Source organism: Rhea pennata, chromosome 3 (genome assembly GCF_028389875.1).
Source record: "Rhea pennata isolate bPtePen1 chromosome 3, bPtePen1.pri, whole genome shotgun sequence".
Lineage (NCBI taxonomy): Eukaryota > Metazoa > Chordata > Aves > Rheiformes > Rheidae > Rhea > Rhea pennata.
Window position 1 is genome coordinate 129,518,220 of NC_084665.1, and position 26,605 is coordinate 129,544,824.

The window sequence follows — 26,605 nt, forward strand, 5'->3', positions numbered from 1 at the left end:
CCTATATTAAAAGGTAACTGTATCATACCCCTCAGACGAAGGACAGCTGTTTTGATGCCTTTCAAATTGTAAATACAAAGTCCAAATAAATTACTATTTATCAAAAGTTAGCACTTGAAAGTGTCAACTGCAGATGCCTGTTACATTTGCTTTCTAGTCAGACTTTCCAAGTCTTGTTTTAACAGATACCTCTTCCAGAATGCTTATGATATAACCAGAACTCCTCCTCCTATTAAATAGATTTGAATCTCCACTGCAAATGCAGGTATTTTACAAGCACATGGTGTACTTTCACAACTCACTGCTTCTGTTCCACTCCTCCTGCAGCATGCACTTGTTCAGTTTCCTCTATCTCATGCTTCTCCTGCTACTTAAGTTCCCTTTTCATTTATCCATTCTTCAACACGCATGCTCCAAGTAGAAACTATATGCAAGTCTGCCTTAAATATAATATAGTAACAAGCACTGCTGGACTCAGGAATCAGAAGATCAAAGTTCTCCTTCTAGGGTGAATCGACATGAGGTAATTCACTTGCCCCTAATGCAACAAGTTTTCCTGTGTGAAAGACATTAATACACACAGAACACTGAAAATAGCTTCATGTCACTTGTTTTGCAATATTGTTTAAGAGTCTTACTACTCACAGCATTTTGCAAACATAAAGAGGAAATCCCTCCCCAAAGAGTTCCCCATCTAAATTTGCATCTAGAAATATTAAGCAATGGGAGAACAGGTCAAAGTTAAAGAAAACCCTATTCAAATAAAAGCATTAGGGCGAAGTTGTAGGCAGAGACGGATTAACTGCCTATGCAGACTCTGCAGTACCTCACTTCTATTTGAAGAATACCAGGCTACCCCCTCAAACCCACCTGCTGCCAGACACTGAGGCTCTACTGACCCTTCTGCTGAGGCCAGGGCTGCCCGTGGCGGGTGACACGGGCTTCAGGCGGGACTAGGACAGAGCCCGGCCCGTGGCAAAGCCGCTGCCGCTGCGCCTGATGCCCGCTCACGAGCGAGACCTGACGGCTTTGGGGACAAAAATGTGCATTGCCGGATCGTCCTATAACAGCTCGAGCTCACTGTAACGTATTAATTTAAAAGTTGGCTCGGACCCACGCGCGAATCGCCGCAGCTCAGGCGGCGGCGGGTCGCGCTGGAGCCTCCCCAGCGCGGCGCAGCTCCACGGGAGCGGCCGCGCGGCCCGACGGCCCGCCGGGGCCGGCCCCTTCCCCCCGGGGCACCGGCCGCCACGGCGGCGGCGAGCGACAGGAGCGGCCGCCCCCCGGAGGAGGGAGCCCGCGCGACCCGGCGCAGCCGGCAGGCCTCCGACCCGCCCCCGCGGCCTCCGGGCTCCCGCCCCCGCGGCGCGGCCTCCGCGTACCGTCCGGGCGGCCTCTGCCCAGGTCCTGCCCTTCTTCCTGCGGCCCTTCTCCCTCATGTCGGACGCGGCGGGGCGTAGCTGGCTCCGAAGTTCCCGGCGCTCCTTCCGCTCGCAGCGGGGGGCAGAGGGGGCGGGAGGGCGCCGCGGTGCCGGCGGAGCGGGAGCAGGAGGAGGGCGGCGGCGGGAGAGGGGCGGGCGGCCCTAGGTCCGAGCGCTCCCAGCGCCGACTCCCCCCGCGGCCGCCGCCGCTGCTGCCATATTGGGATCCTACTGTAAAGGGCCGCGGTCATGTGACCCCCCACCCGCGTGACTCCTCCTACTGTACCGGCCGCGGGGGGGGCGGGGCCGCCGCCCGGCCGGCCCCGCCCCGCCCCGCGCCTGCGCCCTCGCCCCGCCGCCGCTGCCAAAGGGCGCTGCCCGCCCCCCCCACCGCCTCCCCCTCCCCGCCGCGCCGCGCCGCGCGCACCGGCCCCGCCCCTCCCCTCCCCCCGCCGCCGCGCAGGCGCCCTGCGGCCGGCCGCTCCCCTGAGGGGTCGTCCGCGGCCGCCGGCGGTCGCCGCCTCCGCTGCCGCCAGCCGACAACGGCCGCCAGCGACCCCCAGCTCCGCTCCCCCACAGCCACCAACCGCCACCAACGACCCCCCAGCTCCGCTCCCCCACTGCCGCCAACCGCCACCAACGACCCCCCAGCTCCCCTCCCCCACTGCCGCCAACCGCCACCAACGACCCCCCAGCTCCCCTCCCCCACAGCCACCAACCGCCATCAGCGACCCCCCAGCTCCCCTCCCCCACTGCCACCAACCGCCACCAACGACCCCCCCAGCTCCCCTCCCCCACAGCCACCAACCGCCATCAGCGACCCCCCAGCTCCCCTCCCCCACAGCCACCAACCTCCACCAACGACCCCCCAGCTCCCCTCCCCCACTGCCACCAACCGCCACCAACGACCCCCCCAGCTCCCCTCCCCCACAGCCACCAACCGCCATCAGCGACCCCCCAGCTCCCCTCCCCCACAGCCACCAACCTCCACCAACGACCCCCCAGCTCCCCTCCCCCACTGCCGCCAACCGCCACCAACGACCCCCCAGCTCCCCTCCCCCACTGCCGCCAACCGCCACCAACGACCCCCCCAGCTCCCCTCCCCCACTGCCACCAACCTCCACCAACGACCCCCCAGCTCCCCTCCCCCACTGCCACCAACCGCCACCAACGACCCCCCAGCTCCCCTCCCCCACTGCCGCCAACCTCCACCAACGACCCCCCAGCTCCCCTCCCCCACAGCCACCAACCTCCACCAACGACCCCCCAGCTCCCCTCCCCCACTGCCGCCAACCGCCACCAACGACCCTCCAGCTCCCCTCCCCCACTGCCACCAACCTCCACCAACGACCCCCCAGCTCCCCTCCCCCACTGCCACCAACCTCCACCAACGACCCCCCAGCTCCGCTCCCCCACTGCCGCCAACCGCCACCAACGACCCCCCAGCTCCCCTCCCCCACTGCCGCCAACCGCCACCAACGACCCCCCCAGCTCCCCTCCCCCACTGCCACCAACCTCCACCAACGACCCCCCAGCTCCCCTCCCCCACTGCCACCAACCGCCACCAACGACCCCCCAGCTCCCCTCCCCCACTGCCGCCAACCTCCACCAACGACCCCCCAGCTCCCCTCCCCCACAGCCACCAACCTCCACCAACGACCCCCCAGCTCCCCTCCCCCACTGCCGCCAACCGCCACCAACGACCCCCCCAGCTCCCCTCCCCCACAGCCACCAACCGCCACCAACGACCCCCCAGCTCCCCTCCCCCACTGCCGCCAACCGCCATCAGCGACCCCCCAGCTCCCCTCCCCCACTGCCGCCAACCGCCATCAGCGACCCCCCAGCTCCCCTCCCCCACAGCCGCCAACCGCCACCAACGACCCCCCAGCTCCCCTCCCCCACAGCCACCAACCTCCACCAACGACCCCCCAGCTCCCCTCCCCCACTGCCGCCAACCGCCACCAACGACCCCCCCCAGCTCCCCTCCCCCACAGCCACCAACCGCCACCAACGACCCCCCAGCTTCCCTCCCCCACTGCCGCCAACCGCCACCAACGACCCCCCCAGCTTCCCTCCCCCACTGCCGCCAACCGCCACCAACGACCCCCCAGCTCCCCTCCCCCACAGCCACCAACCGCCACCAACGACCCCCCCAGCTTCCCTCCCCCACTGCCGCCAACCTCCACCAACGACCCCCCAGCTCCCCTCCCCCACTGCCGCCAACTGCCACCAACGACCCCCCAGCTCCCCTCCCCCACAGCCACCAACCGCCACCAACGACCCCCCCAGCTTCCCTCCCCCACTGCCACCAACCGCCATCAGCGACCCCCCAGCTCCCCTCCCCCACTGCCACCAACCGCCACCAACGACCCCCCAGCTCCCCTCCCCCACTGCCACCAACCTCCACCAACGACCCCCCAGCTCCCCTCCCCCACTGCCACCAACCGCCACCAACGACCCCCCAGCTCCCCTCCCCCACTGCCGCCAACTGCCACCAACGACCCCCCAGCTCCCCTCCCCCACAGCCACCAACCGCCACCAACGACCCCCCCAGCTCCCCTCCCCCACTGCCACCAACCTCCACCAACGACCCCCCCAGCTCCCCTCCCCCACTGCCGCCAACCGCCACCAACGACCCCCCAGCTCCCCTCCCCCACTGCCGCCAACCGCCACCAACGACCCCCCAGCTCCCCTCCCCCACGGCCGCCAACCGCCACCAACGACCCCCTAGCTTCCCTCCCCCACAGCCACCAACTGCTGTCAGCCACAGTCACCGTCCCCCAACCCCTGTCCACCCCTTGCCCCCACAGTCATCTGCTGGCACCCTCCAGCCCCTGGTTCCCCCCCACCCACTCCCGTGCTTGTACTTAGCAACTGTCGCACAGTGACTGCCAGCTTCCCCCCTCCCCAGCCCATCATCAACCTCCACTCACTTCCCTCTCCATGAAGCCACCAACGGCTACCAAGTGGCAACCTGCTCCCTTCCTCCTACCTAGCACTGCCTAATGCCCACCTCCGCCCTCCTCCCTGGAGTCACCAACTGCCATCCCTTCTTCCAGCAGTTACCAGCCAGCACCCAACAGTTACCTGCTCTGCTCCCCACAAGCTGCCACCCACTACTCTCTCCCCTCCTCATGGCCACCGAATATTGACAGGGGCCATCCACTACCTCCATGGCCCCTTGCTGACCACTCAGTCCCTCTGCCTTTGCGTCCCTGACCATTGCCTGACAACTGGCCATCGTCTCCCCACAGCTGCTGCTGCAGGGCTAGGGCCAGCTCTGCCTCAGTGATGCCAACCGCATCCTGACTCCTGCCTCTTTCCCTTCTAGCTGCCACCAAGGGTCACCTTCTCTCCTCCCCACCTGTTTATGCTAATGCCCTGTGATTAGTAAGGCAACAAGCAGGATTGCAACCCTGGACTTCAGGAGAGCGAACACTGAGCTCTTCAGAGACCTAATTGGTGGAATTTCATGGGTTAAGGCCCTAGAGGGAAGGGGGGTCCAGGAGAACAGGCTAGTATTCAAACATCACTTCCTTCAAGCTCAAGAGCGGTCCATGTCCATGAGTAAGAAGTGCAGCAAGAGGGGCAGGAGACCTGCATGGGTGAGCAAGGAGAAGCTCTGGAAGTGTGGGTTAGATGAGTGGACAGTGAGGTGGCTTGAGAAGTGGCTGAAAGGCAGAGCTCAGAGGGTCGTCATCAGTGGTGTGGAGTCTAGTTGGAGGCCTGTGGCTAGTGGGGTCCCCCAGGGCTCAGTACTGGGTCCCATCCTGTTCACCTTCTTCATCCATGACCTGGATGAGGGGACAGAGTGCCTCCTCAGCAAGTTTGCTGAGGATGCCAAGCTGGGAGGAGTGGCTGATACACCTGAGGGCTGTGCTGCCATTCAGAGAGACCTGGACAGGCTGGAGAGTTGGGCAGAGAGGAACCTCGTGAGGTTCAACAAGGGCAAGTGCAGGGTCCTGCACCTAGGGAGGAATGACCCCAGGCACCAGTACAAGCTGGGGTCTGACCTTGTGGAGAGCAGCTCTGCAAAGAAGGACCTGGGGGTGCTGGTGGAGAAGTTGACCGTGAGCCAGCAATGTGCCCTTGTGGCCAAGAAGGCCAATGGTCTGCTGGGGTGCATTGGGAAGAGTGTTGCCAGCAGGTCGAGGGAGGTGATCCTGCCCCTCTGCTCATCCCTGGGGAGGCCTCATCTCGAGCCCTGTGTCCAGTTCTGGGCTCCCCAGGACAAGAGAGACATGGAGCTACTGGAGAGAGTCCAGTGTAGGGCTATGAAGATGATCCGAGGGCTGGAGCACCTGCCCTGTGAGGAAAGGCTGCGAGAGCTGGGCCTGTTCAGCCTGGGGAAGAGCAGACTGAGGGGGGATCTGATCAGTGTGTACAAGTACCTGAAGGAAGGGTGTCAGGGGGACAGGGACAAACTCTTTTCAGTTGTCCCGTGTGACAGGACAAGAGGCAATGGGCAGAAACTGAAGCACAGGAAGTTCCGCCTGAAGGCGAGGGGGAATTTCTTCCCTGTGAGAGTGACGGAGCACTGGAGCAGGTTTCCCAGAGAGGCTGTGGAGTCTCCTTCTCTGGAGATCTTCAAGGCCTGCCTGGATGCAACCCTGTCTAACATGCTCTTAAGTGACCCTGCTGAGCTTGGGGGTTGGATTAGATGATCTCCAGAGGTCCCTTCCAACCTTACTGATTCTATGATTCTATGATCGCTTCATCAGTGTTTTACCTTCTCTGTTGCAAACTAATTTCCCTTCCCACTGCTGCTGCTAACCGCTGCCTAACCATACACTTCCTTTCCCTCCAGTGCTACCAAGCGTCTCCCAACAACTAACCACGTGCCTCCCACTCAGTGCAGACAGCCACCACTTAATTACCATCTGTGTTTCTTGCCCCAGTGCTACTAACTACAAGTCTAAACAGCTTTCTTCATGCTCTGATACCAACCTCCCCCTACACCTCTCCACTCACATGGCAATTAACCAGCAACTGAGGTACCATCTTCCTCTCACAGTTAACTCTACCAGCAACGCCCCACACGCTTCCAGTCACGTGGCTACTGCTTTTCTTGCTATCTACCACTGAGCAGCAGCTCCCTTTGCTCGCTCGTGTAATGCAGCTAACCTCTTACCACACTGTCTCTGCTATTACCCACTCCATCCACACACCTCCACAAGAAACTGTCACAAATACTGCTCCTTCCTCTCCTTTAGCACTGCTCATATGCTAGCTCCTCTTTTTTCAGCACAACTGTTCCCCCAGCCCAACTCCTCCTCCAAAGTGGCAATTCACTGCCATCTTCTCCCAACTGATGCAAGCCCATTTCTGGCCTTAGAAGTCCTAGGGGCTCCAAGGTGACACTCTCAGTCCACACAAACTTCTGATTTTGTCTCTGTCTTCTCTCCTATTAAAGAGGATATCACTCAAACCACTCTCATATAAGACTGGACAGAAAAACTAATTGTCATGCTGTCTGAAGGCCAGCCCTCATTACATGTGTGGAAAGTACCTACCTCTATGCGGCATCTCAAATGGTTGGTCTTTCAGTATCATGGTTTCATAGAGAAATGAGCAGCAGCTTGCAATATGCAGCATCATATGTTCCTATTTCTATGAGAAGAGAATGTGGAAAATTGTAGTATGCATTATTTAAGACAATGATGAACTGAGGGTCAAAAAGTGAGAACTAAATCACAGGCCCTTTTAGAGCTTTCTTTGCTTTGACAAAGAAGTCAGATTTAACTAACTGACGTATGTTAACTCCAGTCTCAGCTCCATGTTACCTTAACTTAGATATTCTGGTCCAATGTCTATTATAAGACAGCCTGCTGTCATAGAAGATTTTCTGAAAATAGAAAAAAGGCACAATGTGAGAGATGTTGTCAGTGCATAGAAACAAATATTAAGTTCATATTTTATAAATATTTACTCTTAACAAACAAATCTGACAAATCAGAAATTCACTTCCTTAGGTATAGTTGCCCTAAGTCATTGGTTTTACACATATTTTTAGCAACTTAACAACCACCTCATCAAATAAATAAAAAATCAGAACATGTGCATGATTTGAAAGCTCAATACACCCATTATTGTAACTGTACTATTCTTCTTCATACTAGAATATGGAGAACTTGGCCCTAATTTTCCTCTCCTCATTTGAGCTCTGCTCAGGGTAAAAAAGGTGATAGTATAGAAGTCCCAAAATGGCTTCTGTTAGAGTGGCACAGAGTTTAATTTGCACCTTTTATGCAAGAACACAATGATGCAGAGATCTTATATCAGCAGATGATAAATACATCTGAATTATACCATGTTCTTCTCTCATTCCATCAGGAAGGATGGCAGGAGTGGGGCGCATGCTGGCTACAAGTACATCTACAGATATTTCCTCTCCTCAACTAGATTTCTTGATCAAACACCTTAGGCATCACAAATATGCAGACTGTACCACAAAACCTGGTCCTAGCTCAGGCTTTGGTTGAAGTCTTGCATTTCCTCCCAGATTGCTAGCCAATGAAGCTCAGTGCAACTAAAACACGCTCTCTGGCCATCCCCATCACATTATTTTTCAGTTGCTGTGGATAATCACCAGTGTTTTCACCATAAGCTCAGGAAAGTCTTAACCAGGTTATTTACTTGGGTCTGCACATCCAGGCAACGTCTAAAGCTTGTTGATTCTGTCTGTGTAAAATATCTAATATAACAGCTTTTCTCTCAATCAAATAAAAGTCTTATCCAGGCTGTCACCATACTTTATCTCAGTTACTGTAAAATCCTTCTCTGTGGCCTTGACAAATTCAATTTTGCCCTGATTACATCCATCAATTTTGTTTTCATCACTTTCTAACTCATAATTACTGTTCCATGTAGCTCTTCATTGTCTTCTATCATGTTAAGAATGAGATCCTTCTCTTCATTTTCAAAAGCTTTCACATCCTACCTTATTTACCATGTAACATTCATATCCATTCCCAAATCCATTCAGTCTGTAATGCCAGCCTCCACTGTCCACTTGCTTAATTTTCAAACCAGCCTATTTTTGTGTCTTAAAACTTTACCTTTGTTTCCTGTACTTAACTGTTGTCTCTTCTTTTATGCTTGGATAATGTTTGCCCCCCGAGCATATGCTATCTTTTTGAGGTCACAGTGCAACTCTATTCCGTGACTAGGAGATCTTAATTTTACAGTAGCATGAGTAATAAACAAATACTTATTATTTGAGATTTTCTATTAGAAAGCCAGCCATTAGCTTATGTTTCTGATAGCACTGAGTTTTCATATCCAGGATAATCATTTCCCAATTTCCAGTCAGCTGAAATCTAGACACTGCTAGGCAAAGACCTCAGTACAGCAATTTTCTTTTGCATTTCTAGTTCAAAAGCATGTCTATGAAATTCACACAGTCTTCCTTTGTCTTAATCAGTGACTGAATTTGAACAAATCTTCCTTTTTTCAAACACTTGAACAGACTGGATTAGGCATCAACATTCCTTTCAGCATGTTCCTCTCTTGCTGCTCATAAACCACAAAAGCACAACTCCTACAGCTGTTGGCCACCACATTCCCCATATTACTCTTTTTAAAGTCTAAAAGTAAGAATAAGCTTGTATATTGCTCTGTTTACCAATCACCCAAATACAGGCCTAAGGCTACATATGAAATAAAGCAAAGCTACTATTTAATGTATTCCTTCAGCCTCATATCTGAGTTTCTTTTAGGAAATCATAGAATCATAGAATCTGTAAGGTTGGAAGGGACCTCTGGAGATCATCTAGTCCAACCTCCCTGCTCAGCAGGGTCACCTAAAGCATGGTAGACAGGGTTGCATCCAGGCGGGCCTTGAAGATCTCCAGAGAAAATGTGTCTCCAGGAAGAGAAGCCATTGTAAAATTCAATAGCCATGGTCTGTTTTGCACACTGGAGCCCAAGAGCTCATATTTCAAAATTAAAATGAACATAAATAGGCTTTATTATTATTATTATTATTACTACATCTATTGTGCCACAGTTTCCTTTTTCAGAGAAGCACATAAGGCTAGTTCTAGAACTTAAACCAGTAACTGTTAAAAGGCGACAGAGTTAAAATATATATATATATATATATAAAAAAAAAAATAACTCCTGGTCATCAGCAACCAAAGACAGAAGTTGCCACTCAGGAAGTTTCAGTGCTGTCATCACAACAGAACAGCTCTTTGCACTCCCTGCAGACAGCGTGCAGCTGCATGCAGGAACTTAGTGCTCCTCTGTGTATGCATAAGTTTCAGTTCACAGCTGATGTCAAATGCTGTCAGCAGCAACATAGGCCTCCTTTTCAAATGTTTCCATTGAATGTTAAATAAAATTACCTAAGTCTTTCCCATGAAGCTTGGGGGAAATAATTTGCTCCCCAGGTATTCTTAACAGTAAAGACTTCCTTCTTGCTTTTCCCACTGAGAACAAATTAAAAAAAAAGAAGGCCAAAAGAAATGATGCATTGATTCAACTTGAAAATCAAGCGAGTAATGACTCAACAGTATCTGTTAAGATAAAATTCTGTCCCCCAAGATATCTTAGAAGTTGCCTTGATTTCCTGCTATCCAGAGTAGTCAACAGGGCAATGCATTCATCACTTTTCTTTTAGCAACTTGCTATACACATTTGGTGAAGTCCACCATTTCTATTCCTTGCAATAAAAGTTGCTTTAGCCATGAACTTAACTAAATAGGTAAAATATTAACAGCCATCAGGGGCACTCAGAGCCACTGCCTTCCATGGCTGTGGTCTGAATGAGATCATGACTTTCAGCCAGCTGAAAACTGCCTTAGCTTTATTCTGATACTGAAAACTTGCATTTCCCTTGCTTAGAAACTCCTAATCTACTATTCCTAAATTCTATTTCCAATAATTTTTCTCTTTGCTTCTACCCCAAAAGTCAAAAAAGCTTTACCAACATAGCTGTGTTATAGCATTAAGCAATACATGTAGTTTTACAGGAAGCTTAGTTTGAGTCTACATTTTGGAAAATTAGTATAAGTTATTTTGGATTTTTACTTGGTCTGTCTCCACTCTGCAAGCTTGCTAGTATAAGTTCAGCAGTATAGTTATACCTGCAAACCCTTCCAGGAATGGCCACACCATTGACACAGCTTGCAATTGCTTTTCTTTTAAAAGGTGATTGCACCTCCACCTGTCTTTAATGAAACATACAGGTGTGTTAGTTCTACCTGTTAAAATAGTCCACTCTGATATCAAACATTAATAACTTCTCACACAATGTTATCATCTGAAGGTTTGACTTGTCCTGAATTTATGCCTGTGCCAAGCTGAGTATGAAATACTACCAGATTAAAATTTAGCCTTTTTAGAGATGAATAATGTTATACCAGCATGGCTATCTGCAAGAATCAACAGGCTCCAAAAAAATGAAACAAGCCTGAAGTTAATTGTTTGTGAAGTTTTTAGGTATACTTAGAGCCTTTTTCAAGTTTATTTGCACAATTTCAAGGATTGCAAATTTTTTTCTGTTTAAAAAATTAAAGTTCAGGTTCTTATCCAATCATATTCTTGATTCATGATCCTGGGCTTTTAGACTATATCTGAATGTTGTGAGACTTGGAAATCAAGTTGTGGGATTAGACATTTAGCATTGATTTCTAAAAGTGACTTTTTTCACAGATGCTAACAAAAGTTAGTAGAAAAAAAAGATTCTTTTCACCTTATCCATTTTTTTCCATTTGCTTACTTATTAGAGAGCCTATAGAGAGACTAATTAGTCAGCATACTACCCTTACTTCCCTCCGATGTGATTATCATTATTTATGCCTGCTGAAACAATAATACAGTGTTGATGATTTTCAAGTATAGAAAACATTGTGTATGTTCATGAAACATATTTGCTTACTGTCCTCTGTATGGACAAAATTGGTTTGACAATAAAGATGTGCAGCACAAGACAGCCCTGTACTATGTTTTCCTGAAGTGGCTGGGCTTCAGGAGAACTCTTACATAAAATACCTCCATCAATAGTGATGTTAGCTCAGGTGCGGTGCTTTGCTGACAAGGCTGTCCAGTTCCAGTCCTAATACAATTACTATGAACACAGGGAACTCTGCGTCCCATTTCTTTCCACACTATAGACATACCTGAAAGCATCTAGGAGACCCAAAGAGGTCCTTACCAGAAAAAAAGCAGGTTTCTTTTTTCTTTCAATATTATCTCTCAATATTCTTCTGCCTGCGCCTATGGAGCCCTACACAGAGAGTAAGTCCATTCATGGTAGATAGTGCTCAGTCTCCCCCACAAGAGCCTTGTCTGTCTAATGCAAGGACAGTTCCACAGTGCTGGGATGTAAGAAAGAAACAAAGCCCTAAAAGTCAAGGAGAAGGAACTACACTTAACTGAAAGCCTCTTTCTGGAGAGGACATGTTACTCTCTAAGCCCAGAGCTTCAAGAGCTCTGGACTAGTCTGTCTTCCAAAAGCAGCTGCAAAACCCACAGGGTTGAACTGTTGGTATTTATTTCAAAATTGTTCCTTAATCTGCTTTTAATTCAGTATTTATCTAGCTCCTACTGTGGCACAAACTGCCTTGGCTGAAGTATGAATTACAACTTTTTTGGTGCAAGTGGTTTGGTTGCCCAGCTGCTCTCAGAGGTCAGTCTCCTCAGATCTAATTTTATCTCTTGAAGCTGTGTGGGAAGAAGTAAAGCACAGTTCGTTATAAGTGGATCAATTCATCACTGACAGTATAAAAGAAAGATTGACTTAATTATATATGAGCCAAGGGCTATCCAGCACTATCCCACTTTGTAAAAATTAGAAAAGGTTATTATGATAGTTTGTCTTTAAGTTCAGATAATTCATATTTATTAAACAGGAATTAATGTTAAAGCAGAATTATAAGAGTATTTAAATCCTATTTTTAAAGTCAAATTCAAAGCAGGCAGTGAGCTGGTTTCAGTTTGGTACTTCCAGCCAGGAAAATGAACATGCAAATGTCAGATTGCTAAACTAAAACAATGAGCAGATGGCCTTCTCGTGGGGGAGGGTTATGTGAGTATCACTTTAAAATAATTATTTTAAGTTCTGAAAGTGATACGAAAAACAGGAACCCACAGTTTTGTGCAAAGGAACAAATACAACCTTGTATGAAAATGAGAAATATAAAATGGACTGTAGACTGGTGTTCTGTCTTCCATTGCCAGGGTGTCTGTGTTGCCATGAATGCAGATACTTGAGCTGTTGTTATGCAGGGCCCGCTCGGCTCCAGCAGGACTTCTTTGGTCAGGCAAAGCATTATCCATACGGAATCGAAGTAGGCACGCTGTGCATAAGCTCAGAAATCTCTGCACTCTTCTCAACAGTCGTGTTTTCAGCAAAGGTTATTAGGTCTGGTATGATATCGAATGAACCATAGTGCTTCAAGTCATGTACTGCTTCCAGAACTGAGGTAATACTTGGTATATTACTTATATTTTCTGGAACCAGAAACAGCAGAGTATGTGGTGCAGTGACAACCAAGCTGAATATTTAGGAACCAGTTCAGCTGCAGGAGCAGTGGTATTACCTGGAATTTTTCACTGTTCATATCCTTTCTGTTGCTTCTGATAATGGAGAACTGCTTTTTATCTCTGTCTTGATCACAGATTTTTGGCAGCATTTCTACATTAGTCAATGATTCGAGGGAGAATGACTTCCTACTGATACAAGGTATGTATCAGTATGAAATCTGGTTTTATTTAACTGGCTGAGTTCACAGTAGAAGCACTTTACAGCTATAGAGTTTTGATATTTCTACTGTTTAAAATTCTAGCAAAGTTTTGTATTTCATCCATAGTTAACATAATTTTGCTGGCAAAACTCATTGCATAGATTTTGATTTTGCTGACAGTGTATTTCTGTTGGCTAACATATGGTAGCACTCACCTCACCTAACTTTAGACATGTACAATATCTTTATTTTAGTTGTCACCCTACTTTTCCTATGACGTAGAGATACAGGCACCTGAAGCGTACAGTTCATTGGATCTGTTTTAGATACCTCATTAGAATGAGATGAATTATATTTTAGAAGTGACTATTCCTCTACTTTGATTATAAAGAGAGCCTAATTCATATACATGAATCTACATTTAGCACTCTAGGATGCTATTCATCTGACCAAATTGAGTATGCTCTTCATTTGAGCAGAAGAAAAGGATGCAATGTATGCACCTCTGCAAAGCCAGTCCATTCAAACGGCCTTATAGCCAAGAAAAAGTCAGTATAATCAGACTAGCGAAATGATTCAGCTAATCCCAGAGTAACTGAGATCTCAGACTGTGACTGCTAAAAGTCTGCTTGAAAGTCCTGAGTCATTTATCTTCCTGTAGCCATGATTCCTCATGAGAGACTTTATCTAAAATCTCTGCAAGATTGACTGTTTGGTATGATAGTCTAAATATCATTCAGTAACCTCAAAGCAGTTGTTATTCAGGACAATCACAACTGTCTTTGCTAAGTGCAAGTCTGGAACAAGATCCACAATGGAATGACTCAATGTACTTCCACTATCAAAAATGACTGAAATACATTTTATCATGTAAATACATTTATTTCATTATATTTCATTATATATATTTATATGTATTTCAATACATTTATGAAATACATATAATATGCATATGCGTTCATTTCCAACAACATGAAAACTCAGAGCTGATCATCCTGTGTGTAGTAGAAGTTGCATCAGCATCCTAGAAACCAGGGAGTGATGAAAGCAGGTCTGGCATTTCATTCATGCAATCTTCTGTTGTCATATAAGATAACAACGGACAATAAGATCACTTTGTTCCATACCCACAAAAAAGATGCAAAATTCATTCTGTTTCCTTGAGAAGTCATACACTAAGCACCAGGTGCGTCTTTCTACAGTCCACTCATCTGGGGTCTGAAACATGCAGATGACTTACAGTGGATAGGTCATTTCATGCAGCTGAATTATGAGACTTGTTTTCTGTAGCTGGAGTTCTCCTCTGTCAGCCTTTACTGGGGACAGAAAATGAAAGGCCAGCCCCCAAAGCTAGGTTGTCTCCAAAGGTCTTCACAAGGGTATTATTTCTTCCTCTGCAGGGGAATCTGATGGACTTCTTTTCTCTTCAATTCCAAACTCAGCTGAAAGATAAGACAGCGAGCAATGTGAGTAATCTTTTCCTTCTCTCCTCATCTGAAATAGCTACTGTACCATGACCTCTGCTGACTTTTGTAGAAGAACAGTTCTGCTGTTCTGTCTGAGTTCCTGCTCAGCTCAGCTCATCACCCTTAGCACAGCTATATCATCCATGCTTCATCTTCTGACTTGATACTCATCTTGATATTAAAATATGCCTGTTCCTTCCTGCATAGTAATATTAAATTTACTAGTAGAAAATATCCAGTGGAAATATAACCAAGTGGGCTACATTTATTTCCTGATGAACATCAACAGCAATGGCCTCCATTCAATTTGTTCCACCTAAGATTTTAGATTACTACTGGGCTGAAGTAGCAGACCTTTAGAGACCTTCGTTAGCTTCTTGTAGTGTATTTGGAGGCTGTATTTTCTGTCCACCCCATTTTTTCCATGCTTATAATTTAGAGATTGTTTCAAGGATTTCCCCTCATTACACACAAAATTCCTTGATCATATTTGAGCCTAGTCTCATTTACTCAGTGGAGGAAGTGTTTCCTGTGTCATTCAAGCCTTTGGCTATTAACTGTCTTCATCTTTCAATAAAGACAAACTTATTGGTGGATATTGGCACTGACAAGCTGAAGGGGATGATCCAAATCCGTAAGACTGATCCTTCTTCCGTTGCTTTCAATTGGGACAATATTACTATTAAAATAAAACTCCAGATTTCAGCCAAGGTTTTGTGTGAATCTTGCCTTGTCAGAATATGATCTATGTTTTTTCTCCCATAGACTAAATACATCTAGGTCTGAGGGGTCATTACATTACCTGAATGTTAACCAGATACTGTCTCTCTTCTGTAGTGTGGCCACCTGGAGCTCCATCCACATTTTTACTAGACCTGATGCCATATGATTCTGTTTTGGAAGGGTGGTCCTAATGCTTTGCCACTGAGAACTCCAAAGGTCTCGTTCAGCTTTTTGGTAGTTTTGAGTGGTTCTTCTTTCATTCACAGTGTGAATTCAAATTGAGACAAGCATTCAAAGCACTCAAAGGAGAAATAAAATTTAACTCCTACTTCTTTCTTTCCTAAATGATCCTAAAATTTCTTCTGAGACTGAAAGAAACTAAGAGGAAAAGTGCTTCCTCTTTACAGATGAGTGTTTGAACTGTGGAATGGCATAGGATGTTAGTGGTGGGTATGCGCCCCCACTAATAATGCTAAAATAAAGTTCTTCAAGAATTAGTGCTAGACTACGAGTATTCTCAACATGTGAATGAGCATATAAACAACATATTTTAAAAGAGAACAATTAGAAATAATTAGTATATTCTTCTACTGGCATGGAATTTGGAGGCAAAGGGATGAGGAGGAAGTATATTCTGCTAGACACAGTCTAAACCTGGGGAAATGTCACTGTGGAGGAGGTCACAAATGGTGATAGTTCCAGTGAGCACATCACTTGAATCATCTGAAACCCACTGCTGGATGTCAAGATGTACCATGGAACGTGTGTGCTCCTGGAGAGCACTTCACCATCTAATTCCAAAGCAACAAATGTTAGCATGAAAGCAATGCACAGGAACGGTATATAACAACTAATGTTAGGAAGTGACATGGCTCCCTGGTTAAGGCCACAGAAGACTGAGGTAAGAGACTGAAGAAAAAAATCACTGGACAAAAATGTAAGGAAACAGAGTAGCAGAGCCATTGGGGAGAAAAAGAATGGAATAAAAGATGGAATTGTACCTTGACTTCAGCAAGGCTTTGGACACACACTCCCATAACATCCTCCTAGAGAAGCTCTGGAAGTGTGGGTTAGATGAGTGGACGGTGAGGTGGATTGAGAAGTGGCTGAAAGGCAGAGCTCAGAGGGTCGTCATCAGTGGCGTGGAGTCCAGTTGGAGGCCTGTGGCTAGTGGGGTCCCCCAGGGCTCAGTACTGGGTCCCATCCTGTTCAACTTATTCATCAGTGACCTGGATGAGGGGACAGAGTGCCTCCTCAGCAAGTTTGCTGATGATACCAAGCTGGGAGGAGTGACTGACACACGTGAGGGCTGTGCTGCCATTCAGAGAGACCTGGACAGGCTGGAGAGTTGGGCAGAGAGGAACCTTCTGAGGTTCAACAAGGGCAAGTGCAGGGTCCTGCACCTAGGGAGGAATAACTGTACAGGCACCAGTACAAGCTGGGGTCTGACCTTGTGGAGAGCAGCTCTGCAGAGAAGGACCTGGGAGTGCTGGTGGATGACAAGTTGACCGTGAGCCAGCAATGTGCCCTTGTGGCCAAGAAGGCCAATGGTCTCCTGGGGTGCATTAGGAAGAGTGTTGCCAGCAGGTTGAGGGAGGTGATCCTGCCCCTCTCCTCAGCCCTGGGGAGGCCTCATCTCGAGTCCTGTGTCCAGTTCTGGGCTCCCCAGTCCAAGAGAGACATGGAGCTACTGGGGAGAGTCCAGCATAGGGCTATGAAGATGATCAGAGGGCTGGAGCACCTGCCCTGTGAGGAACGTCTGCGAGAGCTGGGCCTGTTCAGCCTGGGGAAGAGCAGACTGAGGGGGGATCTGACCAATGTGTACAAGTACCTGAAGGGAGGGTGTCAAGGGGATGGGGACAAACTCTTTTCAGTTGTCCCGTGTGACAGGACAAGAGGCAATGTGCAGAAATTGAAGCACAGGAAGTTCTGCCTGAACGTGAGGGGGAATTTCTTCCCTGTGAGAGTGACGGAGCACTGGAACAGGTTGCCCCGAGAGGTTGTGGAGTCTCCTTCTCTGGAGATCTTCAAGGCCCACCTGGATGCAACCCTGTCTACCATGCTCTAAGTGACCCTGCTGAGCGGGGAGGTTGGACTAGATGATCTCCAGAGGTCCCTTCCAACCTTACTGATTCTATGATTCTATGAATTCTTCAGTCTTTGCACAGCCACAGCAGTACAGGGAAAAGTCCACAGGGTGTCATCAGAGCATCAAGGAAAGGAAAATGATGTGAAACGGGGGGGGGGAAAAAGATAAATAAATAAATAAAAAAGAAAAAGAAAAAATGAAAAAAACCCAACAACCAGCCCCTTCTGGAATAAAAGCTTCTTGCACAGCTTTTTTCTTGCAAAGACTGTGCACCATTTCTTTAGTAGCTAGGATCACCTCTGCAAAAATACTTTACAATCTACTAAATGGTAAAAATATTTGTCTTATTTGCATCTTTTTATAGGAAAATCTCAAAGTACCTTACAGATATGGTAATAAGCTTTAGCAGTATTTTAGGAATGGGAAGATCGAGATACAGAGAGCAGCTTGCTCATGATGACTCAGTAATAGAGTCAGGGCCGGAGACAGGTCGTCTCGAGAATGGGGCTGGTGTGCTAGCTCAGCAGGTCTGATGTCTCTGTGTGTGCTCCTAGGGCAGATGGGAGACACAGCAGAGGCTCTGCCACCAGCGTCAGGAGTGGCAGGAGTGAAAAGTGGTAGGAATGAAAGAGAAGCAAGGTTCAGTGACATCGAACATTACCGGCTTTCTTGTGTGAAGCCAAGATATGAACCATTTGGTAACCGTTGGTTTGAGCTGTTGAGTATCTGACAACACCTCCAAATAGTTTAGTCCCAGAGACCAGTCACTGGGTGGTTCATTTTTGACACATAAGAGGAGAGCAAGAAGGAGAGGAACCAGTGGCTGTATAAATTTTGCCTGAACTCATCCTTCTGTCCTTGGCATGGAACACAGAAGGGTGGACATGTCACTCCTTTGTGTCCTCCACAACACAGATGTCATTTTCATGACTCTAGCTCTAATACTTGGTTCCATTTCACGCTGAGAGGCCTAGATACACAATACTGACCACATTAATGTCGCTGCTGTAATAGAGAATCTGCTCTAGAGTCCAAAGCTACTAGAAACTACTGTGCAGGTATTCAGTGACAGCAGTCTCTGGGCTTGGAATAACCCAAGGTACAGAAGACCCTACCCCAAACTTGACACCCGGGTATTACACCAGACTGGTCGGCTGCGGCTCTGCAATGAAGTACTCCCGTCCAGTGGTGCACACAGAAATATTTGATGTTTTTTGACCCTGGTCAAGGGTCTGGGCCAGCACACTGGAGCCATCTTCTTACAGTTTTTGCCAATGGACCAGAAATGAACATGTATTTTTTTTATGTTAGGAATGCCACTTCCTCTTCACAGTGTGAGCTGAAAGACAGTTTCCCACAGTGCTGCATGCTCCTAAGGGAGACGTAATTACTTACAGTTGCTAAGGGAGGCAGACCTCGCCTTGGTAGCCATCTGCCTTCATCACATCACACTCCCCCTCTGCTCTGTCTCTTAAAGACACACAGCTTGCTGCCAACACTTCTGCAACATTTTCAGTTCATATCTTTGAAGGGATTTCTGTCTATAGTATAATCTGAACAGTGGGGGCTATGTCAGGATTTATTTAAGTTGTAAGTAGCTACTCCACTTCTGTGGGTCCCAGATTCTCACAACAACAAACTGGCCGTCCTGTAAGTATATATCTAATATATATATGTCTTGGTTACTTCTGCTTATACCTCCTTTGACCCTCTAGACTGTATAATGCTTGTGGCTGTTTGGCCCCTCACACATATATTTCTACATTATGCCTGGACACTATAGTCACAGAAGAATAATTAGCCTCTACAGGCATTTTTCTTCACAGGTGAGTTGTAGATGTTTGGCCGCTTCAAAATGTTACTTGTTCATGATCGTTATTGAAAAGGTAAATATCTCTATTTAAAGCCGTACTAATCTTAGCATAAATTTTAGATTTACCACAGAAGAAGTCCTATAAAATGTAATAAGAAAACAAAATGAATAGTCTAATGAATTTGCCCTAAATTTTATAGATTTCAGTAAAAAAAGAAAAAGAAAAAAAAATATAATCTCTTCTGAACTATCAGTAGATGGGGTATAGGTCTTTAAAATGATGTTTATGTAACCTGGTCAGTATCCTGGTAAAAACTTTATTGTTTCTATATATTCCTATAGGAAAGTATAGGATGGTTGTTTCAAAGAAATAACAAGATTTTATATTTGAGAAAAGATTCTATTTGTTGCTAAATCCACTGAGTCTTGTCATCAGATAAACTGCAGTAGACATCTGTGACAAAAAAAATGCCCTGAACAACAACCAAACAACAAAGCAAAATCACATTAAGCTGAAAAACATAGATATTTCTGGGTGTTTTCTGCATTGCAAATATTATGAGCTAGAGTCATCCCTATTCATGGAGTGCAATAGCTAAGGGGAGCCAAGTGCAGAATTTGCAATGAAAAAGTATTGTTGGAGAGTGGAGCATTTTTTCCTGCATGAAGTCACTTTTTTGTCCTGTGGTATAAACCATGTGCATTGCCCAAGCTGACATTTCAGAATTTTTTTTGGCAGCTGTACTTGGCATGAAACAGTCCTTTGACCTTCTCAGCACCTTTCATGCATGATTTCTGATGCCCTCTGGAATAAATAAACCACTAGACTGCATGGTAGTGCTTATAATCTATCATTTTCCCCCTTTATTTTCTCCATGCTACCTAGGTACATTGCTCTTCAGATCTGCTCACAATCTGTCTTTGGTGGGAGGGGAGGGATAAATTAAACATAGCAAAATCGGACTTTCTATCTCTCTTCTTAATCTCAGCTTTTCTTCATTTCCTCCAGCACTGCTCAGAATTCTGTTATCCTCCTAGAGACTCACATTGTAGCCTTGCAATAATTTCCAATCACAGAATCAAAGAAAATAGGATTGGAAAAGATGGTCAGAGGTTATTCAGTCATCCTTTGCCCTAAAGCATGATTAACTACCTCATAAACTGTTCTAGACTGTTGTTAGTCTAATCTGATCTTAAAAATCTCTAGTGAAAGCAATTCTATATCATATATGTTTAAACTATTCTAGTGTGTTATTATACTTGCAGTCTTACAAATGTTTTCCTAAACTCTAATCTAAATCTTTATTGCTGTGTTTTAAGATGAGAAATTCTTGTCCAGTGGGCATATGAAATAGGATAATCTCTTTTGTGGCAGCCTTTTTTTCATATTTGAAGATCATTATTACCTCTCTCCTCAGTTTTCTAACCTTGGATGGAAACCACCCTATTTCTTTCAATATTTCATGTTTTCATCCCCATTGATTTCTTTTGATTTGTTTCCAAAAGGTCCCATTCTTGCTTGACAAGCAGTGCCCAGCATTGCTCACACATCTCATCTAAGGCTGTGTGAGTGCTGGAATGAAGGGTTACAAATGACATTTCTGTTTCTCCATCCCTGTGACTTGTTTCTTTTGGAAAAGTACAACATTGTTAATTCAGCGTTAGTGATGTATTATAACCTCCAAATCCTTTTCTGTAGGATCCCTTCTTGTCAGTGTAGTGCTTTGTACTAACTGGGATGGCTTTAGTTGTGGGGACAGTGGAATCCATCTAAAGCTTTTTAACCCTTGCTAGAATCTTTCTGAATCTTATTTCTCTCTTGGGCTAAGCACCAAGCAGAACAGCGCAATATCGCCCACCAGCCAAAAAGCTTAAGAGCTGCCACTGGTACGAGTGCTTACTGAATTTCAGTTATTTATTTCAGACCAGTCTTCCCATTTTTCAGGAATTCACCCTCTTCCCCACCCCCCCCCCCCCCCAAACATTTCAAGTCTCTTTGTGGAGCGTTTTCTGCAAATTTAATAAACATACCTTCTATACCCTCGTTCAAATTTCCAGTAAAAATACTAAGTTGTACCAAATCTAGACTCTCTGCAGAAACCACCTTTTTCTAATTTGATGATGAATCACAACTGCTTTTAGAGAGGCAGTGTTTCTCTAGATTGCTTATGAAAGTGTCATACTAACCTGTGTCAAAAAATTTTACCAAAGCCTCTAAACATATCGTAGCTCTTGCCTAATTTCAGGAGCTGAAATTACGTTATGTAGATACTTACCTGAGTCCTTCTTTCCTCCTTTTTAAAGATAATCTTCATACTTGTGCTGCTTCTATGTTCTGGACACCTTATCTGCTTTACAAACTCTCAAAAGTACTCATTAGCCACTCTGAGATTTCTTTAGCAACTTCTTTGTATACTTCAGTATGAATTTAACCAGACCCAGCTGATCTGAAAACACTCAGCTTGTATAAGTTATCTATAATCAATTATTATTTTCTTTTTGTTTTAGCCTGAGTTCCCAGCTCTTTTTCACTGACATTTGTTGTTAGCCATACGATTGGAGCCGATCTTTGAAGTGAAGATTGAAGCAAAGACTGCATTAAATGCTTAGGTTTTTTTCTCTGATATTATCATTCATTCCCTGGTGTAGAGTTATTTGTCTTTCTTTAATCTTCCTCTTACTACCAATGCACCTACAGATTGCCTTCTTGCTTTCCTTTCTTTTCCTTTTTCATTGTGTGCCTTGTCCCTAACTTTGTCCTTATCCTTATGCCTAGGGGCACCCAGGCTACATGTGAACAGAGGGATGCTTACCAGGAAGGGCCCTGGTTTAACAAGCTGGGGAGCGCTAGGAAGTTGTGGCTGGAGTAGTAAACTATACTCAGCACCAGGTGGTTAGTACTTCTGAAGTGTTTTGTAAATACCATGACAGGAAGGACTTCTAAGAAAAATCCTGAATCATGATAATTTAATGGCCTTGTAGTTTGTTTTGTGTTTTTTTAATAATAGTTTCCCTCATGCATAAGAAGTGGTGTGGGAAAAATCAAGTGGCACTTTGGAGTGATGACTACCAGCCTCTTCCATGCTCCCAGTATTCATGTTCCCTGAACACAGTTTCAACTGTCCAGCTTCCTTGCTCTCCCTGTGTACTGTAGCTGTCTTCCTTTATCCTTCCAGAAACTCATTTCCCTTCCTTTGCCGTTACTCTCAGTCTGTTCATTCCTTCTTCATGCCTTCCTCCACTCCCAACACTGTGCAGGACCTGCATATGTGTCTGGCCATCCCTCCAGCTGTGCCTAACCTAACCCTCTGTCTACCTTCACATGCTTTGCCTCCAGCAGACTGTAGACCTTTTGCTTCGGTCTATACAGATAAACCAAGTGCTGGGGCCTGTTCCTAATGTTGTTGTTACTAAGTTGGAAGGAAGTGGACAAACATGTAAAATGAAATCCCCTCTAAATCAACTTACCAGTTTTACATGGGCCTCTCCATACTCCTCATGCTCTCACAGCCACACTGGTTAGATGTATCCAGACTGCCTATTCAGAATGATCTCTGGTCCGTGCTAATTTCTGAACTGTGTCTGGAGATGGTCTGGGAGAGTGCCATCGGCCCAGGCCACATTGTGCCAGGAACAGGCTAACTTAGGGGCATAAATGATTCAGTTACAATGCCAATGCTCTGGCACAATTTAGTTAGTAGTATAAAAATAGCTTTTGTTGCTTAGATCTTGTCTCACTGAAGCTTCCTGCAAATTACAGTTGCTTTAGTGAAAATGCTGTATCACATGTGAAACAGGAGAAATATATGGAGAAATGAAGCCAGCCAGGCAACGTCACCCCAGCTCATGCAGAAACAAGAATCCTAATCCCAAATCTTTGCTCTAAGTGCTTAGACAAAGGATCAGAGATTCCTCTGAGCAAGCCACCTGTTACGTTATGTGGAACTATGCTTAGTCAGATTGATTTGTCAGTTATTGCATCACGATTCTAGCAGGTTCCAGCTGAAAAGAGCTGCAGACGAATGAGGCTAAAGGCACTCTTTGCAATGATGCTCATTCCTTTATTGTTGTCATTGCCATTTTTTTTGAAGGGTGCTGGCACTTTCTGTTCATTTCCAGCACAGAGTCAAAGCTACATTACAGAATATTGAAGAGGTGTCCATCCAAAGCCAGGGGGGGTGTGAGATTAATGACCTTTCTCCATACAGTATGTATAATATATATATATTTATAATATGTCCTGTATATTCATATGTATAGAGTGACAAGGATGGGCCACCATACAGTAAACTTTGATGTCTAAATAAATCACCATAGCAACAGGCACAAAAATTTGGTCCTAATCAAGGCCCTCACCTTGTCAATCAATCCAAAACACACCCAAACCCACCCCCTGCAAAAAAATCCAAATCTGAAATGAAAAAAACTAAATAAACAACTAAACAAAAAAGCCAAAACCCAGCCCACTAACCCCCTCTGGAATTTGGCCCCCTGTACAGTCACTCATGTTGAAGGTAAATAGATCCCTTGGCTACACACCCACGCATACACCCGCACACACCTACATACATTCATATGTAAATACATACACACCAACATACAAAGAACAAAGAACATTACAAATATACATCTGAGGTTGTTGCAGCAATACAGTGAGGCTGTGGAGTGACCCAGCCTGTCCAAGGCAGAGGGAAGACACCGCTGCTAGCTTGTTGGTTCTCATTTTAAATAATCACTATATATTTACAACCTTCCTTGGGTTTTGTGCTAAGAAGATTGTGAGGTCATTGGCAGCAGTGGATAGAGAAGGAGAGTACACATGAGGTTTTCAGACCTACACGCACAATAGATGTGTCAAAGCAGCACTTGGACGTCAAAAGCAACTCACCCCGTTCTCTGCACACAGATACTCCTTAGTGCATGCATGCAGCCACACATGCCTGTCTTAACACCATCATCAGGGGCATCTAGCTGTGGGGCCTTCCTAGAAATAAAAGCCCCAAAAGCCAAATTCAGAGCAGGGCAAGTGATGCATCCTAACCCGCAGTCTGTGTCAAATCTCTGATGCGTTACCACCCAGGAGGGGTGTCCAGTGGGCTGACTGATGCAGCTGGGACAATTTCCATGTGAATCCCATTGTGGCCACAGTCCGTCAGAACAGTGTCCTTTGCCATAGCACAGGGAAGTCCCTTTGGAGCCAGGATGCTGTGGGAGACTCTGATGTGAAGAATGACTTAACAGATTTGCAGCCCTACCAGAGAAGGTGCTCCTAGATGCACAAAGAAGCAAAGCTAGCTGTTCAGACAGGCACAGCTACCCAAATGTCCTTTCAACATTAAATACTATGGCCTGGGGTAAGCAGGGGAGAGTGAGAGGAAAGCTCTTGAGCTTTAGCTCCTGTAGTCTGGATAAAGAGTGGTGGTAAAAGAGAATCTGTCACCAGTTCACCACGTCAGGCCTCAGCCAGCTCTCTAGCTGGTTGAAGGTGAACTTGGGAAACTTCAAAAACAAGGAAGAAGGGAAGAAGAATATTTCTATAAGCTGCCCTGTAGACAGTTTCTCCTCTTCCTTAGGTCTATACTTTCTGACCCTAACTCCCAGATAGCTTGAAAAGGAAAGAAAGAAAGAACTGCATCTCTTTGGTTCAACAGATTTTGTAAGTTCTAGAGCAAAATCTGCTAATGTGCTTCATGTGATGTATATCAACCTTATACTGGGTGTTGGTGGCATTTGTGGACATAAAGAACTCACTGCAAGCCATGAAAGACAAAAGTCTTTCACTCCTAAAACTCTCTTCCTCATGCACCCTTCTCCTCCAGCTGTGAGAGTGGATGTGCAGTGGGACAGTCCAGTTCCACCACGATGTCCCGCGCTGTAACTCCCTTCACAGTAACTCCCTTCCCTGCACAACTGTACAGCCTCACCCCTACAGAACCTACAGTCACTATTCAATTCCCTGTCCACATGCAGGATTTCAAGGCAAGCTTGTATTTGGATGGAAACCCATGAGACAATTCAACATCCTACCAGACTGTGGGTTCTTTTAAATAGCAGAGGGCTTTGCAAGGATGAGCCTTTGCTCTCCGCAGCTACAATGCCTGGGACTTGGCTGCTCTAGCTGAACTTTGAATAGGCCTCATGGATGCAAGAAACAGACCCAGCTGCTGCTTGAGGGAGTAAGTTCAGTCCTGGGAGGAAGGAGCAACCTACAGCTTCTCAAAATAATCTATAACTCAGTTACTTCCCTCTGAAATAGAAGAGAAGAAGGACAAAATTTTCAAAGAGGCAGAAGGTGTTATGGGATACAGGCGGGGAAGGGAAGATGGCAGCACAGGGCAAAGATCGAGAATGCAAGGCAGGATGATGTTACAGTAGAAATGGTAACAGATTCCGGGGAAGGGAGAAGAGATCCCACAGCAGAGCATGGAATGCTTGAAAGTCTGTTCCCCCCACAGCCCAGCCACATGGAGAGTGCTGCTGGGACATTTGTTTAGGTGTAATTCACACTGGTCTAGAAGTAAGTGCAACTGAGGTCTTCTGCCTGCTTCACTGCCCCATTCCTCTCTCTCTCTCCCACAGAGCCTGGAAGAGGTCCTAGGTGAAGGAGGTACCAGTCTGAGTTATGAACAGTCTTCAAAGGGAAACTTTCTTCGTCTCCAGAAAACATAGTCCCTACCTGTACTCTTTTCAGATTTGCCTCCCCAGTGACCAGTTTCAGAATACATCCATTTCAAGACCCATATCTTCCCATATGAACCAGCTGAGTCATTCTCTTATTCACTGGGATCTTGTAAAACAACTTGATCTTCCCCAAGTCCATACACATGAAAACCATCCCAGGTAGACAGTAGCTTTCTATGTCCAAGTTGCTGGCCTGGCACTTCCAGAGATGGTTTTGAGCAAAGACCCACCTCCCATGAATTGGATTTTTGAAAGCTGAATCACTCAAGAACACTGAATGATGTCCTGGCAACCATTTACGCTGTTGCCTGGGATGACTTTTAAATTTTTCTCTGCTTTGTGCCAGACAGTTTCTTTATTGCTTGCCCATCTTTTATCCCTCTCTTGCTTGTCCCTCTCTTATCCATTACCCATTTTGTAGCCATTATCTCCCCCTCCACAGCCCACACAGTGGCCAGAAAGGTTCTCCAGACTATCAGGTGAATGCTGTGTAATGTTACCCAGCCCAGAGGAGAGCCACCTCTCCTGGCATCACCACTTTGTTGTGCATTTCTTCATTGCCTTTAGTTGCCAGGATGGTGGACAATATGATCTCTAGTTTTACTTAGACAATGTTGCTCCCCACACTATGTTTCTTTGGGAGAGGTTGGTGGAAAGGGATGGAGATTTCCATCTACTATTCTTGCTCTAAGGAGTTACACACCCACTTAGTCAGGGACTGA

At 46.4% G+C, this 26,605-nt stretch overlaps 2 protein-coding genes across 2 annotated transcripts in view; one reads left to right on the forward strand and one right to left on the reverse strand.

Moving 5' to 3' along the window:
• ASXL2 (ASXL transcriptional regulator 2) overlaps nucleotides 1-1,637 on the reverse strand; it is a 133,084-nt gene extending 131,447 nt beyond the window's left edge. The window contains exon 1 of the mRNA XM_062573357.1: nucleotides 1,383-1,637. Within this exon, the coding sequence (XP_062429341.1) occupies nucleotides 1,383-1,439 (57 nt within the window). The 5' untranslated portion in view covers nucleotides 1,440-1,637. The remainder of the gene's footprint in view (nucleotides 1-1,382) is intronic.
• Nucleotides 1,638-1,836: 199 nt separating this feature from the next.
• On the forward strand, nucleotides 1,837-2,376 carry LOC134138951 (uncharacterized; the record flags this gene model as incomplete). Its single annotated transcript, XM_062573142.1, has 2 exons — nucleotides 1,837-1,894; nucleotides 2,222-2,376. Coding segments are annotated over 2 exons (213 nt in total), but the record flags the coding sequence as incomplete, so codon positions are not given.
• Nucleotides 2,377-26,605: the final 24,229 nt, after the last annotated feature.